This window comes from Euprymna scolopes, chromosome 7 (assembly GCF_053919585.1).
Source record: "Euprymna scolopes isolate OS-2025 chromosome 7, ASM5391958v1, whole genome shotgun sequence".
Lineage (NCBI taxonomy): Eukaryota > Metazoa > Mollusca > Cephalopoda > Sepiida > Sepiolidae > Euprymna > Euprymna scolopes.
In genome coordinates, this window is record NC_136488.1 from 140516104 (window position 1) to 140538438 (window position 22335).

The window sequence follows — 22335 nt, forward strand, 5'->3', positions numbered from 1 at the left end:
GTGGTGTCCAGCAAACTACTCAGCCAATTTTGTGTCTAACATTTGAAATTTTATATAAAAGGTATTAAGACAGACGGCAATCATTTTATTAAGTTTTGGGGCAAATATTTGGCTGCCAAAAGATCAAAGTTTACAGAGTTGACCTTTGCAGATTCCACCAAACTCCTCCGACAATTTTGGGTCTAAAGACTTGGAATTTTAAATGTAGGTAACTTGGACATGGGTCAAACATTTAATTTTGATTTGAAACCAAAACAATGAATGTTAAGGGGTCAAAATTAGGGGTCAAAGTTTTTTAAAAAATTGATCTCTTTGGTCTCTACGAAATTACTAAGGCAATTTGGGGTCTAAACGCTTGAAATTTTACATGAAAGTATATTCACACATAGGGCAAGCTATGAAGCATACAAAGGACTCAAGCAAAGCCGGTCACAAATACTAGGAGTAAATAAGGTTTGTTTTGAGAGTAATAGTAAATTAATAGCAAATAATTTTAGGTTTAAGATTAATAGTGAATTATTCGTAAATAAGTGTGCAGTTGAGAACAATAGCCAATTAATAGTAAATAATTTTGGGTTTGAGATTAATAGTGAATTATTCGTAAATAAGTGTGCAGTTGAGAACAATAGCCAATTAATAGTAAATAATTTTGGGTTTGAGATTAATAGTGAATTATTCGTAAATAAGTGTGCAGTTGAGAACAATAGCCAATTAATAGTAAATAATTTTGGGTTTGAGATTAATAGTGAATTATTCGTAAATAAGTGTGCAGTTGAGAACAATAGCCAATTAATAGTAAATAATTTTGGGTTTGAGATTAATAGTGAATTATTCGTAAATAAGTGTGCAGTTGAGAACAATAGCCAATTAATAGTAAATAATTTTGGGTTTGAGATTAATAGTGAATTATTCGTAAATAAGTGTGCAGTTGAGAACAATAGCCAATTAATAGTAAATAATTTTGGGTTTGAGATTAATAGTGAATTATTCGTAAATAAGTGTGCAGTTGAGACCAATAGCCAATTAATAGTAAATAATTTTGGGTTTGAGATTAATAGTGAATTATTCGTAAATAAGTATGCAGTTGAGAACAATAGCCAATTAATAGTGAATAATTTTGGGTTTGAGATTAATAGTGAATTATTCGTAAATAAGTGTGCAGTTGAGAACAATAGCCAATTAATAGTAAATAATTTTGGGTTTGAGATTAATAGTGAATTATTCGTAAATAAGTGTGCAGTTGAGAACAATAGCCAATTAATAGTAAATAATTTTGGGTTTGAGATTAATAGTGAATTATTCGTAAATAAGTGTGCAGTTGAGAACAATAGCCAATTAATAGTAAATAATTTTGGGTTTGAGATTAATAGTGAATTATTCGTAAATAAGTGTGCAGTTGAGAACAATAACCAATTAATAGTAAATAATTTTGGGTTTGAGATTAATAGTGAATTATTCGTAAATAAGTGTGCAGTTGAGAACAATAGCCAATTAATAGTAAATAATTTTGGGTTTGAGATTAATAGTGAATTATTCGTAAATAAGTGTGCAGTTGAGAACAATAGCCAATTAATAGTAAATAATTTTGGGTTTGAGATTAATAGTGAATTATTCGTAAATAAGTGTGCAGTTGAGAACAATAGCCAATTAATAGTAAATAATTTTGGGTTTGAGATTAATAGTGAATTATTCGTAAATAAGTGTGCAGTTGAGAACAATAGCCAATTAATAGTAAATAATTTTGGGTTTGAGATTAATAGTGAATTATTCGTAAATAAGTGTGCAGTTGAGAACAATAGCCAATTAATAGTAAATAATTTTGGGTTTGAGATTAATAGTGAATTATTCGTAAATAAGTGTGCAGTTGAGAACAATAGCCAATTAATAGTAAATAATTTTGGGTTTGAGATTAATAGTGAATTATTCGTAAATAAGTGTGCAGTTGAGAACAATAGCCAATTAATAGTAAATAATTTTGGGTTTGAGATTTATAGTGAATTATTCGTAAATAAGTGTGCAGTTGAGAACAATAGCCAATTAATAGTAAATAATTTTGGGTTTGAGATTAATAGTGAATTATTCGTAAATAAGTGTGCAGTTGAGAACAATAGCCAATTAATAGTAAATAATTTTGGGTTTGAGATTAATAGTGAATTATTCGTAAATAAGTGTGCAGTTGAGAACAATAGCCAATTAATAGTAAATAATTTTGGGTTTAAGATTAATAGTGAATTATTCGTAAATAAGTGTGCAGTTGAGAACAATAGCCAATTAATAGTAAATAATTTTGGGTTTGAGATTAATAGTGAATTATTCGTAAATAAGTGTGCAGTTGAGAACAATAGCCAATTAATAGTAAATAATTTTGGGTTTGAGATTAATAGTGAATTATTCGTAAATAAGTGTGCAGTTGAGAACAATAGCCAATTAATAGTAAATAATTTTGGGTTTGAGATTAATAGTGAATTATTCGTAAATAAGTGTGCAGTTGAGAACAATAGCCAATTAATAGTAAATAATTTTGGGTTTGAGATTTATAGTGAATTATTCGTAAATAAGTGTGCAGTTGAGAACAATAGCCAATTAATAGTAAATAATTTTGGGTTTGAGATTAATAGTGAATTATTCGTAAATAAGTGTGCAGTTGAGAACAATAGCCAATTAATAGTAAATAATTTTGGGTTTGAGATTAATAGTGAATTGTTCGTAAATAAGTGTGCAGTTGAGAACAATAGCCAATTAATAGTAAATAATTTTGGGTTTGAGATTAATAGTGAATTTTTCGTAAATAAGTGTGCAGTTGAGAACAATAGCCAATTAATAGGAAATAATTTTGGGTTTGAGATTAATAGTGAATTATTCGTAAATAAGTGTGCAGTTGAGAACAATAGCCAATTAATAGTAAATAATTTTGGGTTTGAGATTAATAGTGAATTATTCGTAAATAAGTGTGCAGTTGAGAACAATAGCCAATTAATAGTAAATAATTTTGGGTTTGAGATTAATAGTGAATTATTCGTAAATAAGTGTGCAGTTGAGAACAATAGCCAATTAATAGTAAATAATTTTGGGTTTGAGATTAATAGTGAATTATTCGTAAATAAGTGTGCAGTTGAGAACAATAGCCAATTAATAGTAAATAATTTTGGGTTTGAGATTAATAGTGAATTATTCGTAAATAAGTGTGCAGTTGAGAACAATAGCCAATTAATAGTAAATAATTTTGGGTTTGAGATTAATAGTGAATTGTTCGTAAATAAGTGTGCAGTTGAGAACAATAGCCAATTAATAGTAAATTATTTTGGGTTTGAGATTAATAGTGAATTATTCGTAAATAAGTGTGCAGTTGAGAACAATAGCCAATTAATAGTAAATAATTTTGGGTTTGAGATTAATAGTGAATTATTCGTAAATAAGTGTGCAGTTGAGAACAATAGCCGATTAATAGTAAATAATTTTGGGTTTGAGATTAATAGTGAATTATTCGTAAATAAGTGTGCAGTTGAGAACAATAGCCAATTAATAGTAAATAATTTTGGGTTTGAGATTAATAGTGAATTATTCGTAAATAAGTGTGCAGTTGAGAACAATAGCCAATTAATAGTAAATAATTTTGGGTTTGAGATTAATAGTGAATTATTCGTAAATAAGTGTGCAGTTGAGAACAATAGCCAATTAATAGTAAATAATTTTGGGTTTGAGATTAATAGTGAATTGTTCGTAAATAAGTGTGCAGTTGAGAACAATAGCCAATTAATAGTAAATTATTTTGGGTTTGAGATTAATAGTGAATTATTCGTAAATAAGTGTGCAGTTGAGAACAATAGCCAATTAATAGTAAATAATTTTGGGTTTGAGATTAATAGTGAATTATTCGTAAATAAGTGTGCAGTTGAGAACAATAGCCAATTAATAGTAAATAATTTTGGGTTTGAGATTAATAGTGAATTGTTCGTAAATAAGTGTGCAGTTGAGAACAATAGCCAATTAATAGTAAATAATTTTGGGTTTGAGATTAATAGTGAATTATTCGTAAATAAGTGTGCAGTTGAGAACAATAGCCAATTAATAGTAAATAATTTTGGGTTTGAGATTAATAGTGAATTATTCGTAAATAAGTGTGCAGTTGAGAACAATAGCCAATTAATAGTAAATAATTTTGGGTTTGAGATTAATAGTGAATTATTCGTAAATAAGTGTGCAGTTGAGAACAATAGCCAATTAATAGTAAATAATTTTGGGTTTGAGATTAATAGTGAATTATTCGTAAATAAGTGTGCAGTTGAGAACAATAGCCAATTAATAGTAAATAATTTTGGGTTTGAGATTAATAGTGAATTATTCGTAAATAAGTGTGCAGTTGAGAACAATAGCCAATTAATAGTAAATAATTTTGGGTTTGAGATTAATAGTGAATTATTCGTAAATAAGTGTGCAGTTGAGAACAATAGCCAATTAATAGTAAATAATTTTGGGTTTGAGATTAATAGTGAATTATTCGTAAATAAGTGTGCAGTTGAGAACAATAGCCAATTAATAGTAAATAATTTTGGGTTTGAGATTAATAGTGAATTATTCGTAAATAAGTGTGCAGTTGAGAACAATAGCCAATTAATAGTAAATAATTTTGGGTTTGAGATTAATAGTGAATTATTCGTAAATAAGTGTGCAGTTGAGAACAATAGCCAATTAATAGTAAATAATTTTGGGTTTGAGATTAATAGTGAATTATTCATAAATAAGTGTGCAGTTGAGAACAATAGCCAATTAATAGTAAATACGTTTGGATTTAAAAATAATAGTAAATTAGTAGCAAATAATTTTAGGTTTGAGACTAATAGTGAATTAATCTGTCTATTATATCTATTAAAGTAATATTGTCTGTGTGTGTGCGTGCACATTTCCCTAGCAAACTACTCTGTCAATTTTAGTCTAAAGATTCGAGATTTGACAAAATGAGATTTGGGAAAATCTTTTTAATCGTTTTTTTGCCAGAAATTTGTCCAAGGGTAAAAGTTCAATGATTTGAGCTTTGAAAACTGTACCAAACTCCTCCGTCAATTTTTGGTCTAAACACTAGAAATTTTAAATGTAGGTTACCTGTACATGAGTACAAACTCATAATACATATATAAATTATTAACTTATATATATATATATATATATATATATATACAAGTTAATAACTTTATATATATATATATATACAAGTTAATAACTTTATATATATATATATATACAAGTTAATAACTTTATATATATATATATATACAAGTTAATAACTTTATATATATATATATATACAAGTTAATAACTTTATATATATATATATATACAAGTTAATAACTTTATATATATATATATATACAAGTTAATAACTTTATATATATATATATATACAAGTTAATAACTTTATATATATATATATAAGTTAATAACTTTATATATATATATATATATATAAGTTAATAACTTTATATATATATAAAGTTATTAACTTTATATATATATATATATGCATATAAAGTTATTAATATATATATATATATATAAAGTTATTAACTTATTAATATATATATGTATATAAAATTATTAACTTATTAATTAATATACATATAAAGTTATTATTAATATATATATAAGTTATTAACATAGGGCTGAACTGCTAGTATATGATAAAGTAATATATAAAGTGACCATCAAAAATGCTACTCATGGAATATTTTTCAAAAATTCATAATCCTTTCTACAAATAAACTTCAGTCTATGCCTGACTTGTACACCAAATTCCACTTATGAATAATCAACACTCTTTATTTTATCACTGGTCTATATTCTAAATTATCAATAACTCTGGCACAATCATCTGTTGGCCATGCCTTGATTTTGACTAATAGCTGGGTTTTTTTTTTTCAGTTCAAGAATATTTTGAGAATTGGTTTAATAGATATTACGTTTGAGATAGCTTTCCCCCTACTTCACAGGTAAAAATCTGGAGGAGAGTGATTAAGGTTAGGATTAGTGTTATTGCTATTCAGGATCACACCTTTTTTTGTTTGTTTGTTTCCTTTAGGCATGTTATGATGTCCGTGAAGGTTATAACTTCTGGAAATTGATGCGCTTCAGTGAACAGCTGCAGGGAAGCGAGATTCCAGAATGGCTGTCCACTCATCCATCAAATGTGAATCGACAAGAATTGATTGACCATCTCCTTCCAAAGGTTTGATTTCATGCATAGACATTTTTCTTCTTACTAAAATGTTTGTTCGTGTATGTTTTGATTGAAAATGGTGTGGGGAGGGGTCTTTTTCGTTTTGTTCTGTTTTTTTTTTTTTTTGTATTGTTTTGTTGTTGTTTTTTTGTTTGTTTGTTTTGGTTTTTTTTGGTTGAAAATGATGTGGGGAGGGGTCTTTTTGTTTTGTTCTGCTTTTTTTGTTTTGTTTTCTGCTTTTTTTGTTTTGTTTTCTGCTTTTTTTGTTTTGTTTTCTTCTTTTTTTGTTTTGTTTTCTTCTTTTTTTGTTTTGGTCTGTTCTGCTTTTTTTTATTTTGTTTTGTTCTGCTTTTTTTTATTTTGTTTTGTTCTGCTTTTTTGTTTTGGTCTGTTCTGCTTTTTTTATTTTGTTTTGTTCTGCTTTTTGCGTTTTGTTTTGTTCTGGTTTTTTTTTGCGTTTTGTTTTGTTCTGTTTTTTTTTTTTTGTTCTGTTTTTTTTTGTTTTGTTCTGTTTTTTTTTTGTTTTGTTCTGTTTTTTGTTTTGTTCTGTTCTGTTTTTTGTTTTGTTCTGTTTTGTTTTTGTTTTGTCCTGCTTTTTTTTGTCCTGTTTTTTTCTTTTTGTTTTTTTTGTTTTGTTCTGTGTTTTGTTTTGTTTTGTTTTTTGTTCTGTTTTTTTGTTTTGTTTTGTTTTTTGTTCTGTTTTTTGTTTTGTTTTGCTTTTTTTCTGTTTTATTGTTGTGTTTTGTTCTGTTTTTGTTTTCTATATTTTTGTTTTGTTTTTAATTAAAATTAGGATCATTTTCTAAAACTGATTCAATTAGAGTATTATGAAATAGAATTCTACAAAAACCTACAAATCCGCAGTTACTAACTGGCACAGGATTTGAACACGTATAGATCAATAATTCCTTGAACTTTGTAGACACACAATCAAAAGCAATCATCACATTATTTCAACCATATTGAAATAATGTGAAAACAACGACTGCAGAGAAATAAAGGTGAAGTATTAAATACTAAAAAAAAATGCAGAAACAAAAATTTAAAAGGGATCATTTTACAAGGATGGTCCAGAAGAGTTCCATATGACATCTACTTTTAGATAAGTACTAAGTAAAAGAATAAGGTCTAAGTGACACTCTTGTGAAGGTAAAGGTTCAATCCTCAACGCGGGCGATACTAGGAAATACAATTCCAAATTTCTTAAGACTTTTATCCGGTCATAGCTGATGGAATGAGAACATGCTGCCGCTATGGATTAAATAAAGGGTTTCATTGAAAGTTCTGTGCAGATTTCGAGTTTGACAAGATACACCTAAAGAAGGTCAGAGGTTACATTGAATGAAACGTTGTGCAAATTACACTCAAGATGAGAACAGAGTCTGAACAATCTGGATAGTACAAATCATCTTTTATTACTCTGTGAAAATAATATAATTTAAAATTAAAAAAAAAAAAATGAACCAGTATCTAACTACTAATCTCTGTGTTTACAAAGATTTAAAAAAAAAAAAAACGAAAAATAATTTTTTATTATTATTTATCATTATCGTTATTTCGAAACAATTATGAAAGTTATTGATCAACACATATTTAAAATAATTTTACCTACCTTCAGTTTCTTTTTGTCTTTTTCGATTTTGAAGATTTCTTGATTTCGTCTCTCTAAAAATAGTGCCATCCACTATCTGTTTGTCAAAAATGTCATTCGTTCAAAATTCTTGTCATAACAAAATTTGTAAACATTTATTAAATACTGACTATACATATCCAGCTTTGTCTAGGATGCAGTGAAATCATTTTAGTTTTAAATTTTTATTTGTACATTTTTTAAAACTTAAGGTACACTGCCAGATGGTCTAAGACTACTTATCAGTTATCAGGTATTCACAGCACACCTACATATCTGGAAGGCATTTTCCTATCTGCTACCTAGGGACCCGGTGGATGGGAGATAATCACTCCATACCACAATTTATATCTATCTATATATAAAAGTGAAATTGTCTGTATGTGTACATTTCCTTACCAAATTACTCTGTCAATTTTCAGTCTACAGACTCAAGATTTGACATAAGGAGTATTGAGATTTGGGAAAATCTTTTTAATCGGTTTTCGGTCAGAAATTTGGCTGTCAAGAGGTAAAAGTTTAACAATTTGACCTTTGACAACTCTACCATACTCCTCCACGAATTTTGGGCCTAAACACTTGAAATTTTAGATGTAGATTACCTGGACATGAGTCAAACATTTTATATATATGCATATAAAGTTATGAACAGTACATAGGGCCTGAACAAAACTGGGATGAACTGCTAGTGTTCTAGATTTCAAAATTAGCAATGGTAGTACTTATAAATACTTATAAAAATAGTTACAAATTTATATGGTGGCATTGAGAGGAAAGAGAAATTAGTTCATATATGTTGTACGATACTTGCCAAGAGTACGCTAAATTGTTTCGTATATGTGTTTACAGTACCTGTCTGAGGGTAGGTAAAATTATTTTAAATATGTGTTGTACATTACCCGTCCTAGGAAAGGAAATTCTTTTTTCATATACGTACTTTAAATTTCCTGTCCTGAGAAGGTACAATTATTTCATAGATACATGTTGTATAATACCCGTCCCATGTTAGGTAAAATATTCTTTTGCTCAAGATGGCAAAACATGCATAGACATAAAAAAAATTCCTCTATCCTTCGGGACAAGATCAAAGTGTAGTATCTGTTCTTCAGATGCTGCACTTCTATTTCTTGTTCTCTTTCGGTGGAGGAGAAATCCTTCACGACTGAGACAATTTTTATTTTTGTACCTTTTCTCCACGTTAAAAAACGACCCTGGTGTCTAACTCTGTCCCGTGGGGAGGCATAGTAAATAGGTATCCTAAGAATAATGGGTATGTTCAAAAGCAACTTCATTTTTCTCATTTTTTTATACGGTCCCGAGCAATGTCGGGTAGGCCTGCTAGTACACAATAAATAGTTACAAATTTATCAGGTAAATTGCAAAAGAACACTGTATCAGTAAAAACAACCTGAAATGTTGTTCGCAAGGCTCCAGTTTGGGAGCTCATACAAGTGTGGAGATGCAGTAACACCCAACAGCCAACAAATCATTATAAAAACTTCTTTATGGAACACTAGAATACCCATCCCAGGACTAGTAAAAAAAAAAAAAAAAAAAAAAAAAATTGTATCTTGGGAGTCACCACTTATCAAGGCCCGAAGGCCACCCGAGGATAAGGATTAATGAATGTAATATTGTAGTGAAGCAATCCTTAACGATGTAAATTGGTGGAATTTGATTATTTATGAGGACGACTTAACAGGGACGTGTTTACATTAGATTTGAAGGCCACTATGTTGTATTCAGCCGGGGAGTATGCCAGTGGAACAGTGTTCCAAAAGCGGGTAGTTCTGGGAAAGAAGCTTTCTTTTTTGAATCTGCGTTTACATTTAGGCACAGCTAGAGAGTGGGAAAATCGTATGTAGTGGTTTTAGCTAATTCTATGAAGAGAAGAGTTTTGGGGCCACTTCTATGTCCCCTTACAAAGATTTAAATCAATATATAATGTTACTAAACCTTATGTCTAGAATCCTGATTTCAACTTATGTTAAAATCTAACACATGATTTGATTCCTAGAAAATATCTGATGATTATAGATCAAATTCAAAAAATATCTGATGATTATAGATCAAATTCAAAAAATATCTGATGATTATAGATCAAATTCAAAAAATATCTGATGATTATAAATCAAATTCAAAAAAATATCTGATGATTATAGATCAAATTCAAAAAATATCTGATGATTATAGATCAAATTCAAAAAATATCTGATGATTATAGATCAAATTCAAAAAATATCTGATGATTATAGATCAAATTCAAAAAAATATCTGATGATTATAGATCAAATTCAAAAAATATCTGATGATTATAGATCAAATTCAAAAAAATATCTGATGATTATAGATCAAATTCAAAAAATATCTGATGATTATAGATCAAATTCAAAAAAATATCTGATGATTATAGATCAAATTCAAAAAATATCTGATGATTATAGATCAAATTCAAAAAATATCTGATGATTATAGATCAAATTCAAAAAATATCTGATGATTATAAATCAAATTCAAAAAAATATCTGATGATTATAGATCAAATTCAAAAAATATCTGATGATTATAAATCAAATTCAAAAAAATATCTGATGATTATAGATCAAATTCAAAAAATATCTGATGATTATAAATCAAATTCAAAAAAATATCTGATGATTATAGATCAAATTCAAAAAAATATCTGATGATTATAGATCAAATTCAAAAAATATCTGATGATTATAGATCAAATTCAAAAAAATATCTGATGATTATAGATCAAATTCAAAAAATATCTGATGATTATAAATCAAATTCAAAGCAAATATGAAATATTAGAATTTCTAATTAAGTGTTTATATTATTTCCCTTTAAACTCTTTAAAATACTCTAAAGGAACTGAAATTTGGGGAATTGTAATAAGGATTGTTAAAATTTCACAAAAAATCAGAAGTCTCTAAATGTTCAAAGGGCTTCCACCATATCTTTTACCATTGTTTTCATAAAATTGAATTAAACTACGTACATTTTTACATCTAACAACTACGACGATCATTCCAAAATTAAAGCCTCCTATTATTTTTACTCAAAAAGTTGAAGAGCTACAAAGATGAGAGTAACCTTTTGTTTTCCAGAATTTATTTTTCTATATAGTCACCATTAGTTGCAATGCACTTTTGCCAGGAATTCAGTGACGCATCTCTGCTTCTGATGTATGTCCATAACAAGGATTGCTTTCTGAGAGTCTCACACCGTCAATATCTGCAACAGAGATGAAACTTTCAGGATATGAATACATGAGTTCAGTCATCATAACAATTTAATTTGCAATCCCCTCTGATCCATTCAGGCAGAATAAAAAAAATAGGAAGCATTTTTTTTTTTTTTTAACACCTTTGTATGTTCCGAAATTTATATTGACCAGTTAATTAGTTTAAACATATTCCTGTACATACAAAGATACGAACATACATCTAATTTTATATAGAGATATAAACTTTTCTATTTTTTTGAAAAGTTTGAATATTAATTTACAAGTATTTAATTTATTGCTTTGAAAAGAATATTCTGTGATTTTTTTTTTTTTTTCATTTAATGCACATTCTTTATTTTAAAAAAATCTGTTTTTATTTACTCATCTAAATTTTTTCTTATTTTTGTAGGCAGAATAAAAAACATAGTAGGCATTTTTTTTTTTTTTGAACGCCTTTGTATGTTCCAAAATTTATATCGATTAATTAGTTTAGACATATATTCCTATACATACAAATACAAATATATGCACATTCTCTACCTACAAATATCTGTTTTTATTTACTCATTTAAATTTTTTCTTATTTTTGTAGGCAATCAGTGTCCGAGAAAAATCCCATTGTCCGCCATTGAGTAAAGAGGATCCAAGAAATTGTTTAAAAAGAATGGAAAAAATGGTGCAAAATGTATTAACTGCACGAATGACCGGACAAAACTTATCAAAATTACCGAAACACGTGTCTTCATGAAATATGATAAATCGACTCTGACAAATCACACGTTCCATGTCTTAAACAGACCCAAAGTTTTAGAAAATGGCAGATATAGATTTGTATGGAGAATAGTTAAAACTAGTAAGACTATCCATTCTAGTAAGGATTTAGGAACGAAGTGGAGTATCTGTTCTGATATTACACTTCATTTTTTTTTGTTCTCAGTCATTGTAGGAGAAGTGATTCTAGATTAGGGCACATTTTTTATTTTAGTGCCAATCCACAGCTAGAAATTCCCTTCATTAAAAACTGACCTTGTGTCGCGCTAAATAAATAGGAACCTGTAACTGTTTTTAATAATTGCAAGAAATGAAGACCTCAAAAATACTTTAAGAAATAAAATCGTTGATATGGCAAAAGTGTTACAATAGAAATTTCACCAGCCAATAAAGATCAAAATAAAGTCTTTTGTAATTTATTTTTTTCTTCAATACAAAGGCCTTAAATTTCATCAAAATAAAAATAAACTTAATAAACATGACACGATAATGCAATTCTGAATTTTTGAGACGAGGTATGAATGTTTGTATTATTCTCACCTTGGGTGTTATTGGCACAATGTTTCTCTCGTTGAAACCTACTAATATTGATATTAGCATAAGGATTCAGTTAAAAATTGAATCATAAGAAAATCTAAAAAGATACCCTAGTGACCCCTGAGGATTGAACTTTTTTTATAATTTCTGGACACACCCTCAAACCTACGGTCTGATTTCTTACAATACAGAACTAACCCCTTAATATTCTTGGCAACAGTAATCGAATAATACTATCTAGTAAGAACGGTGGTTCATAGTTTGTATCTGGTAATATGCTTCAACATATTTTCGACATATTTTTTAACGTCTGAGTGATCCAAGCGCATTTATAGCTTACACCTGCCAATCACATTTTTGTGTGAAAGAACCCGGATGTATTCATATTCATTATATTAGTTAATAACAAGTTAAAAAATGTAACATAACATAATAAAAATGGCGTATCTATACTCCCACAATTTTTTTTGTGTGTGTATTGATATTCATATTCATATTAAAACCTTTTTTATTTATTTAAAAAAAAAAATGCAACTTTGTTATATATGGGTACTGGAATTGCATTCATCTGCAAAAGATCTAGCTAATTTGCATATTCTTTTAAACATTCAGTTGAATTAATTCCTTAGTTTTTGTCGGTTTTCTTCTAGGATGATCATCTTTAGTTAACTATTACGTGTAATTATATTCATGCAGATATTCTACATGATTTATATTTGCGTAATATTTGTGTAAAAAGTTTATAGTAAACACAAACCTCTTTTATATATATTTATGTATGCGTATATATATTTGTTTAAAAATGTTGCCTACTCAACTACAATGAAGGTCGTAGGTTTCAACAACCGAAAGGTTGTGCCAATAACATCCAAGATAAGAATTATTGTCCAAACAATCAAAACAATCTAAACTTAACACAATAATTAGAACAAAATACATAAAACAAATAAAAATATGATCAGAGCTACAAATAAAGTTACCAAATTTTCACATCTTTTCAGTGACAGATTATTTCCATGTGTTGCTCAAGATACTGTGTGAGTAGAATGTTATTTTGGTATTTATTCAGATTCTGACCAAAGTTTTGGTAACATAATGTCGGCAGCTTCCAGCATGGTTACGAAAACAGCCAAAGATACCAACAGTATGAAGACTGCCAGAAATGATAAATTCAAACCACGGCTTCATAATCACATGGAATAAAACAATAAAAATATTTTTTTTTTTTTTGTTTTTTTAAATGTTTCAAATATTTTTTTCCAGTAAATATTTTTTCAATTGATAAAAACTTTTTCACAATGGAAAGAAATGAATTTTTTAGTTTCAAAAACTTTTTTTATGAAAGTTGCAAATAAATAAGTTTTTTTTATTTACGAGGAATATATGATAATAATTTTGACTTTAACACAAAAACTTTGTTTTTTCTAGTTTAAATGAACTTCACAAATTCATTGAAATTTGTCGTCTGCTGAGAGCTGATTACTGATTGGCTAATCATGTCAGCATCTTCCGTAACCATGCCAGAAGATGTCGGCACAATATTGATAGACTTTGGGTCAGAATCTGAATAAGTACCATTATTTTATTATATGAAAAACATCAGCAGCAGTCCATAAAATTTTACAGAAATTACACAACTGATTTAGAAAAGTTTTAATTTTGTAGAGTTGAGCTCCCATTAAGGAATTTTTGATAATATAAAAAGTTAACATTGTGTTCTCTGTAACATAAGGATTGTTTAAATTTTAAAATGAAATATGTACAGTATACATTTTTAAACCAAATTACAGCGCAATATTTTGTAAAAAAAACTAAAGTTATTTGTTTAAAATTAATATTTCGACATATCTTTTACTAACGCTGATGAAAATCCATGGCTTAAGGATTTTTCTTTTATTAGAATTCCTCGTTTGAATTAAGTAAATTAGTAAATATTATAATTTATTCATAATCATTTTTATTTATACACAAAACAAGAAAAGGACCAGATAAATAAGACTTTGTGATGATTTTATGACATGAAAAATATGAGAATAAATGAATACTAAAGAGGAAGGAGTAAGGGAAAAGAGGAAGAAAATATATGGGTTAAAAAATTTTCCTTTTATGCTTCTTTTAGTAGAAGATATTATGACAGGAAATAACACCATTTTTTCTTTTAAGTGTGCGTTAATATTAGGATTCAGTTAGGAATATTTTTTGAATAGTTTTCTTTGAAAAACAAACGAAGCAAATAAATAAAGTGAAGAATTGTTATATTAATGGTTGCTTTTTCAACAGGAGATTATTCTAATGGGAAATAAATCTCCACTAAAGAAGCCTTTTGAAAACATCTTAAATTTATAATCAAGAAAAAAATTGTTTTAAAAATGAGCAGAAACAATTGTATGGACTAAAAAACATTTTTTTTTTCCAACAAATTCGGAACATTTTATTAAATAATTATTTCCCTATATAAACATATGCATATAAAAAATATTACATTAAATTCCACTGACAAATTTTTTATTCATTTTTTTCCGAAATCCAAATTGATTCATTATGATGGATCATTTTGCACACAGATGAACAACCGAAAATTTATATATCAATTAAGGATCTTTTATCCATGCTGATCTTCAGAAAACCAAAGTTTGCTTCCTGAAAAAAAAATATGATAAAGCAGCAAGCAGAAAAATCTACAAGACAAGTGTTAATAATCATGGAACAAAACAAAAGGTAATGTTTGGTGTACAGATTTGGGTAGACATTTGCAATTTTGTATATTAATAACAAACAGCCATTTCATTAGATAATAAACATAGCTTAAAGATTATAGTGTATATCTGGAATTTTTTCCTACTAAAGAAAATATCAGGTCAGATAGAATGTAATCAAAGAAATCGATTGGAATTTTTTACAAATCATGCAACAAACATAGAATGAAAATTTACATAAATGAAGGGCTAGACAGAATCAAATATCAATTTTTCACACGCAATGCTATGTAGGTCTCATGTTGGGAATTTGACAGATTTTTCTTTAGTTATATAACAAGCTGATGATGCCTGCGATTCTCTAGAAAGAAGTTAAAAGTTAAACCAAACAAATTGTTTAATATTTTGTCATTTTTTTTTTTCATGGAAATAAATAAAAATCTGGTTGGAATATTTTGTTTTTGGTAAATTTGTTGATATTATTATTGTTAGTAATTGTTGATTGCTTTTTTTTAAACAAATTGTAAAAAAAAAAACAATTGTCCATTTTATTTCAAAGCTTCTTCTCCCCCTCCCCCCTCTCTCTCTCTCTCTCTCTTACAAAATAAAATATCTTGAGTGAAGCAATCTTGATAAAACTGAAACAAAAGTGATGTTGGCCTTAAAAAAAAATGACTGTAGGTGTGTCCATTTCCAATTGGTGTGTAAGTGGCCTTTTCTTTTCTTTTTTTTTTTTTTTTTTTTTTTTCTTTACTGAAACAGAGCATCGGTTCATTTTTTTTTTTTTTTTGAGAAGGGGAGAGTTTCTCTTAAAATATCAAAATATTTTCCACCATCTGGATTCTAATATCAGATCAGTACAAAAGATATTTCCGGTTTTTGTAGATGGGACATTCTAAACCATTGTAATATATTTTATGCATATTATTATTACTTAAACATGTCATCATGATTAATTTATAAGTTTCTCTTTCAGATTATTGAAATATCATTCATATTTATTTTTTCGCCCATGTTGACATTAAAATGATCTTTAGTTAAAACGTAGGGGAACTTATTTTCCATCGTGATAATACTCATTCTTCCACAGCACTATTGACCAAAGATCTCCTAGGAGAATTTGGTTGGGAAACTTATTTTGCGGATTACAGAACCATTTAGATGGCCAGAAAGATTAGACATGTGTTAAGTTTATATTCCATGTGAAAACCTAAATAATTTTCAAGCACGGCAGTTATAAGCTTGTTTACAGATGGAATCAAGTTATAGAAAGCAAAGGTCGTTATTTTTATAAATAAAGATTTTGAAAAAAACAGTTTTTAATTCTCAAAGTAAAAATTTAATTTTACATTTGCAAAGTGAAAGATTTACTGAAAAATACAAAAGTTTTTGAAGAAAATTTGTTTTTCTTCATCTTCTTTAAAGTTCTGTTTTTTTCCACATTGCATACATCCTTATTAAATATTTATTATACTTATATATGTATGGCATAATCACGTTGACATACCAGATCCCATCAGATCACAGAAGTTAAGCAACAGTACTAAAATGGGTGACCGCTTATCTCTGCTTTGTTTCTAGTCAATCTTAGGTCTCTCCTTGCCATTGGACTCAAGCGGTGCCGATTCAGGAGAGGTGTGGTTGAGGATTGTGCAAACCTTGCCTGACAATTGCATGCACAACTACCCTTGCAGGGGGTATCCATTGTCTCTTGAGACTGAATGGAGGCATCGATACTTATTAATTATTTATTATTTTGAATTCACTGAAGTAAATGTTATTTTTATTAACTTAAAATATTGTTTTAATAAATAATTAAAGAAATTATGATATGATTTATTTTAAAAAATACCTCCCCCCCCTCATCTTTTTTATGTTTGCATCTCTAAATTTAACCCTTATCCTCGAGTGGCCTTTTGATTCCTTTGTAAAAGAAAAAACAAAGATACTCAATTGCTTGTGGATGATACAGTCTTGATGAAAGTGAACCAAAAGAGATAATGTTGATGAAAAGAAAATGTAACAAACTTTATTCAAATTATTTGTATGATTTTTTTTATTTGTTTTTTTAATTTTATTTATTTATTTATTTTTTTTTTTTTTTTACTAATCTGTATAAGAGCCAAGTATATCAGGAGCTGCTTGGAGCACCTTATCCTGTCTTGACAGAGTATCCTGTCTTGACAGAGTTCAAAATAGATGTTGTAGCCTAGTAGGGGATGCCTTTTTCTCTTCCCTGGAACATTTTTCGCACAGAAGAGACATTGCGACCCTGCCTCTACTCTATCACTATTTTCATTGTAAGTGCTCGTCTGAGCTCCAACCTATGGTAACCCCTTGCCAAACTTTCACGAAAAACACTCGTCTAGCTGAAACCATTATCAATAATTTCTCCCACTTTTTATCTGTGCCTTAACCTAAATGTGGATTCCATGAACACGCCTGCAGAACTCTGTTCCGTTTGCCTTTCAGCTAACTACAATATGGTCATCTTCAAGTCCAACGTAAACAAGTTCTTGATGAGTCTTCCCTGTAATTAATTTAATTTACCAAATTTCCACTAACGATTACTACGATATTGTCCCATTAACTACCTCATTAACACTTATCCTTGAGTGGCCTCTGGACTTTTATAAGAGGTGACTCCTTTGTGTAAACAAAAAAAAAATCATGGTTTTAAATAAATGTTTGTGTTTTTTAATTAGCGCTAGACTTAAAGTTTAAATATGCTTTTGTAAAAATGAGAATATATTGTTTTACCCCGAAGAAGTTAATGTTGAGTTTGACACAAGGCAGGGAAGAAATATATTTAACATATTTACATAATTACAGTTTATTTTGTTTTCCACTTGCATATTTTCTCTCACAAAATGGTTAGTATGTGGTTCGGTAAAAAACTTGCTCACATTATATTGGATGACAGAATAGTCTTTGTGTAGGCAGCTATTTCCACTTCTGCCCAAGCCTGTTTCCCACATGAGCAGTGCTGTTTGAGATATCAATATGACATTTCTCTCTTTTTACCTCTAGCAAGTGATACATGAGGGGGGGGGGGGCTCACAGAACTCAACCCTTCGTTTTTACTAGAGCTCTGAAGTCAATGCAAGATGAGATGATTCCAATTACCAATTCTGTACTAAATTTCCGATTCCGATACAATTACCGATTCCAATTCCGATTCTTTATAAATCTCTAAATATTTAAATATAAAATTGTTATTTTGTCCCGTAAAAACACATCTTAAATGTGCCTATATTTTCTCAAACGTAAAAACACACTTGTGAGGGGATGATCTAGAGATTTTCATTTTACTGGAATTTTAAATGAATAAATATTTATTATTTTATTATTACTACAAGCAGTGGAAGATGTTTCTTAAACCAAAATCAAATAACAAAGATAATTTAAGGAATCGGTTTTGGCATCGGAAATAGGCTCCGATTTTTTTGATACACTACACTACAGTTTTATTTTAAAACTTTTATTGAAAAAATCAATTCAGGTACTTGATTATGTATCGGGCTGACATATATTCAGTGTAGCTGCCTTCAGCTTAAATCACCGCCTCGATACGTGTCTGGAACTAGGAGCATGCCTTTTTCACAAGCACCGGCAGGAGCTCGGCGAATACTTGGTGGATAGTGGCAATCAGGCTGGCTTTGCTGTTGTGGGAGGTCATGTTGGTGATGTTTTCTACGTATGACCAAAGGAAGTAGTTCAGCATGTTCAGGTTGGCGGTGGAGGAGGACCAGTGAGAGAATGGTATAAAGTCGTAGCACTCCTGAAGCCAAGCCAGGGTCTCTTTAGATTTGTGAGACCGCGCCACACCCAGGGTTTGCCACTGGCCACCTGATTGCACCGAGGGATCACCACACTCTTCAGCACATCCAGGGATTTATACACAACTGGTCAACTAGTAGATGGTCTGCAACAAAAAAAAAAGAAGAAAACTGGTTCTTATCAAATGGAAATGGAATCATGTCGTTTTTCTAGGGTGATAATTTTATCATTCCATCCTGTAGAGTATGGAACAATTATAAAATGATCTGTTCCCTGAGGTTAGGGCTAAATGTTTTGTGTAGTTCTAGGAAGTTCACCCTCCCAGATCTTGTCTTCCTGGCTTTTGAGGAGAGTAAGTTTATTGCTTACTGCCTGAGATGTCCCTATCAGGGAATACCAATAAGACAGCCGTGGCATTTTTTTAAATGGCCAGAGTGCCCCTCCTTTAGGACTGCTGACTTTACTTATCCACCTTCCTGACCTTGTGTCATATCTTCCTGCAGTGGAAAAGAAGTAAATACCAACTCACGGATTCAATTCCATTTCTATAGTACATAATATCGACTGAATAACTTTTTTTCCAGATCATGTATTCTTTTGATGAAGCTCTTGAACAAAATTGATTTAAATTGTAGAAAAGAAGTTCGTCTTTTTTTGAAACAGGGTTATTTATGCCTTCCATAACGTTCGCTGTTTTTTTTTTTTTTGTTTTTTGTTTTTTTCCGATTTTTTTAAAAAAGTTATAACATCGTTTGCTTATTCTTTATTTTGCTGGTTTCGTTTTTTTTTTTATAATATTTAAACCGGGTTATTACATTCACTTATTTTTTATTTTCCATTTTGTTTTGATCTACCCCCACACACACACATACACACACCTCCAAACACCTGGGCAATACCGGGTACCCTCGCTAGTCTGTTCTATAAAGGCAAAATGGGCGCGCGTGTTTCTGTATATGCTCAAAAGTTTTTTTTTCGCCAGGCTTCTCGACAAGGTTACTATTTTGGCGAAGTTATACTCCCTAGATGATAATATCTCCGATTCGAAAACGGACGTCGTTTCTATCTTTTATTTGATCAAGTTTTTAAAAAATTCCTGGTTCCCACTGTTTGTTTTTCCTTTATAAAAGTGAAACTAATCAAAGCGAAGTCATCACCTTCTGGGCGGGACGTCTTGACGGCAGTCAGTTTTGGGGGAAACCCTTCATATCAGACAATTGCTATTCATTAAGACACTGCCAGAGCTTCCCCTTTTTTTTGGGGGGGGCTGGTTTTCTCAAACATAAAACATCAAAAGCTTAACTGGCCTGCAGCCAGACGTTCATTTCTGTGCCTGTATTAACTCATTCACTTAACTATCCATTTCTGCAAATCAACTTTTTGATTGACATCACTAAATTTGAACGCTTTTCACTTCCTGTCACTTTATAGTGTAGCGGTAAGATGTCAGGTTTTCTCTCACTTTCTTTTCCGCCTTCGTGTCACGGGTTCGAGCAAGCCTGCCTGCCTACTACCACTTTTTTTTTGTGCTCAACACACACCTCCAAATACCCGAACAACGCTGGGCACCCCTGCTAATTAATAATAAAAAACATTCCTGACACAAATTTCATAGTCAAAGTAATTAAAACTAAAAGTAAGATTGAAGTATGAAACAAGTATATGTATATAAAAAATATTTTCGTATATAAATGGATAAAAAATAAAAGCACAGACACATACATACCTAAGGGATTAGAGATTTGCACTCACGTCTTTATCTGTGATACGACTAGGGTGCATTCTCTGCAACCATCATATCGTCGTCCCTTTAAAGTTATCAAGAGACACAAGAAGTTCTTCAGGACTCTTATTAAGAATGAAGAGCAGAACGTTTCAATAGACAGGTTAAAACCTGTAGCACTAGAGGAAAAATATTTAGAAATAGCACCCCTACCTGCCGTGCCAGCAGATATAACACTTGAGAGAGTTGTCCGGGGAAAAAGACAGTCAGGTAGATATGTCAGACGGCTGGCTCACTTCAAGAAGTTTGTTTCTGTATAAATAAAAATAAATGTTCATTTTTCAGGTACTCCGTATTGTTTTCAGTGGTGGTGGTGGGGGGGGGGTACTGTAGGAGAATAAGGGCAAACAATACTGGTTACAGAGTAGACCAGAGGGAATGAATGTTTTTACCACTTGTGGGAATGATGTCTACTTGAATCAGAGTAAGACTCTAGAATGAACGATGTTACCTACCGCTCACGGTAGAGCCACCACGAAAGTGAGTACCACTTTATTGTATTGTTCTTTATTGTAGTGTTACTGTTTTCATTCACATTTGTCGATATTGTAATAAACATCTATTTATGTACTTGGGCTTAGTTTAGTTAGTCATGACATGTTATTTATGCTTGTACGTATTTTCTACTGCAGGGTAATTCAATTAACAATATACAACACCTGTAATAGTAAATTGATTTGGCACTTCTGAGTCTTCATTTAACAACCATAATTCTAATAATAACCAAGGAACTTCTCTAACCACTTTAATTAAAAAACTTAACTCTAACAATACCCCCTTCTCAATCAAATGGACTATCATAAAAAAGTTAAGTCTTATACTCCAGGCTCTAAATCATGTCGCCTCTGCACAACCAAAGCTATAACTATAATTACTTCCCCTCAAAGTAACAATATAATAAATTCTAAAAATGAACTGATCTCTTTCTGTAAACTTAAGTCCAAATTTAATTATGGCAATTTTGAAATTACATAGTTATTACTTTAACTTTTTATATAGATATAAAAAAAAATTTTCTTTAACTTTATCGTTTTTCTACATACTTCTTAATACTTTATAATTTAATAATCCTTTATTTTAATGCTTTATCTCTTTTATTTCTTCTTTGCATGCCCGGTTATTTATCTGCATTTTCTGCTTTATTCTTTAAACTTTCCTATCTATCTAATATATCAATCTACCCACACTTTCATATCTTGTATGTATATTTACTTATATTTTACTATATGCTTTTACTTACTTTTTTCTTGCTTTTTCCTGAATTTGCAGATACCGGCCATCCTCTCCCCTTAAATAATTTTTATTTTTTTTATTTTATATTTTATTTTTATTTTTTATTTATTTATTGTTTATTTATCATTTATTTTCTATTTATTTATTAATTTATTTATTTTCCATTTAGTGTCTTCTAACAACTCTTGCTGATATTTTTTTAAGTGATATCCTGTACATTTCAGTTGACCTATATTATTTTGCCCTATATATTTTTTTCGCGTCTTTAACATTTCCTGTTTGGGTCATTTGACATTTGTTTCTCTGTTTTATCACCATTTTTTTTCTCCTCTTTTTCTTCCCTGATCTTTCTTATTTATATTTATGTCTTGGTAATAGAGCGAAAAGCATATCTTATTTTTCTTTTATTAATATTATTGGAATTTTTTCCTTTTTTCCTTGAACACATTTTTGTGAATC

The 22335-nt window shown here is 29.6% G+C and overlaps 1 protein-coding gene across 1 annotated transcript in view; it reads left to right on the top strand.

Annotated features, from left to right (window-relative positions):
* LOC145280003 (metalloendopeptidase OMA1, mitochondrial-like) overlaps positions 1 to 11966 on the top strand; it is a 32898-nt gene extending 20932 nt beyond the window's left edge. Inside the window, exons 5-6 of the mRNA XM_080131627.1 lie at positions 6074 to 6220; positions 11669 to 11966. Of these exons, the coding sequence (XP_079987753.1) occupies positions 6074 to 6220; positions 11669 to 11824 (303 nt within the window). The 3' untranslated portion in view covers positions 11825 to 11966. The remainder of the gene's footprint in view (positions 1 to 6073; positions 6221 to 11668) is intronic.
* Positions 11967 to 22335: the final 10369 nt, after the last annotated feature.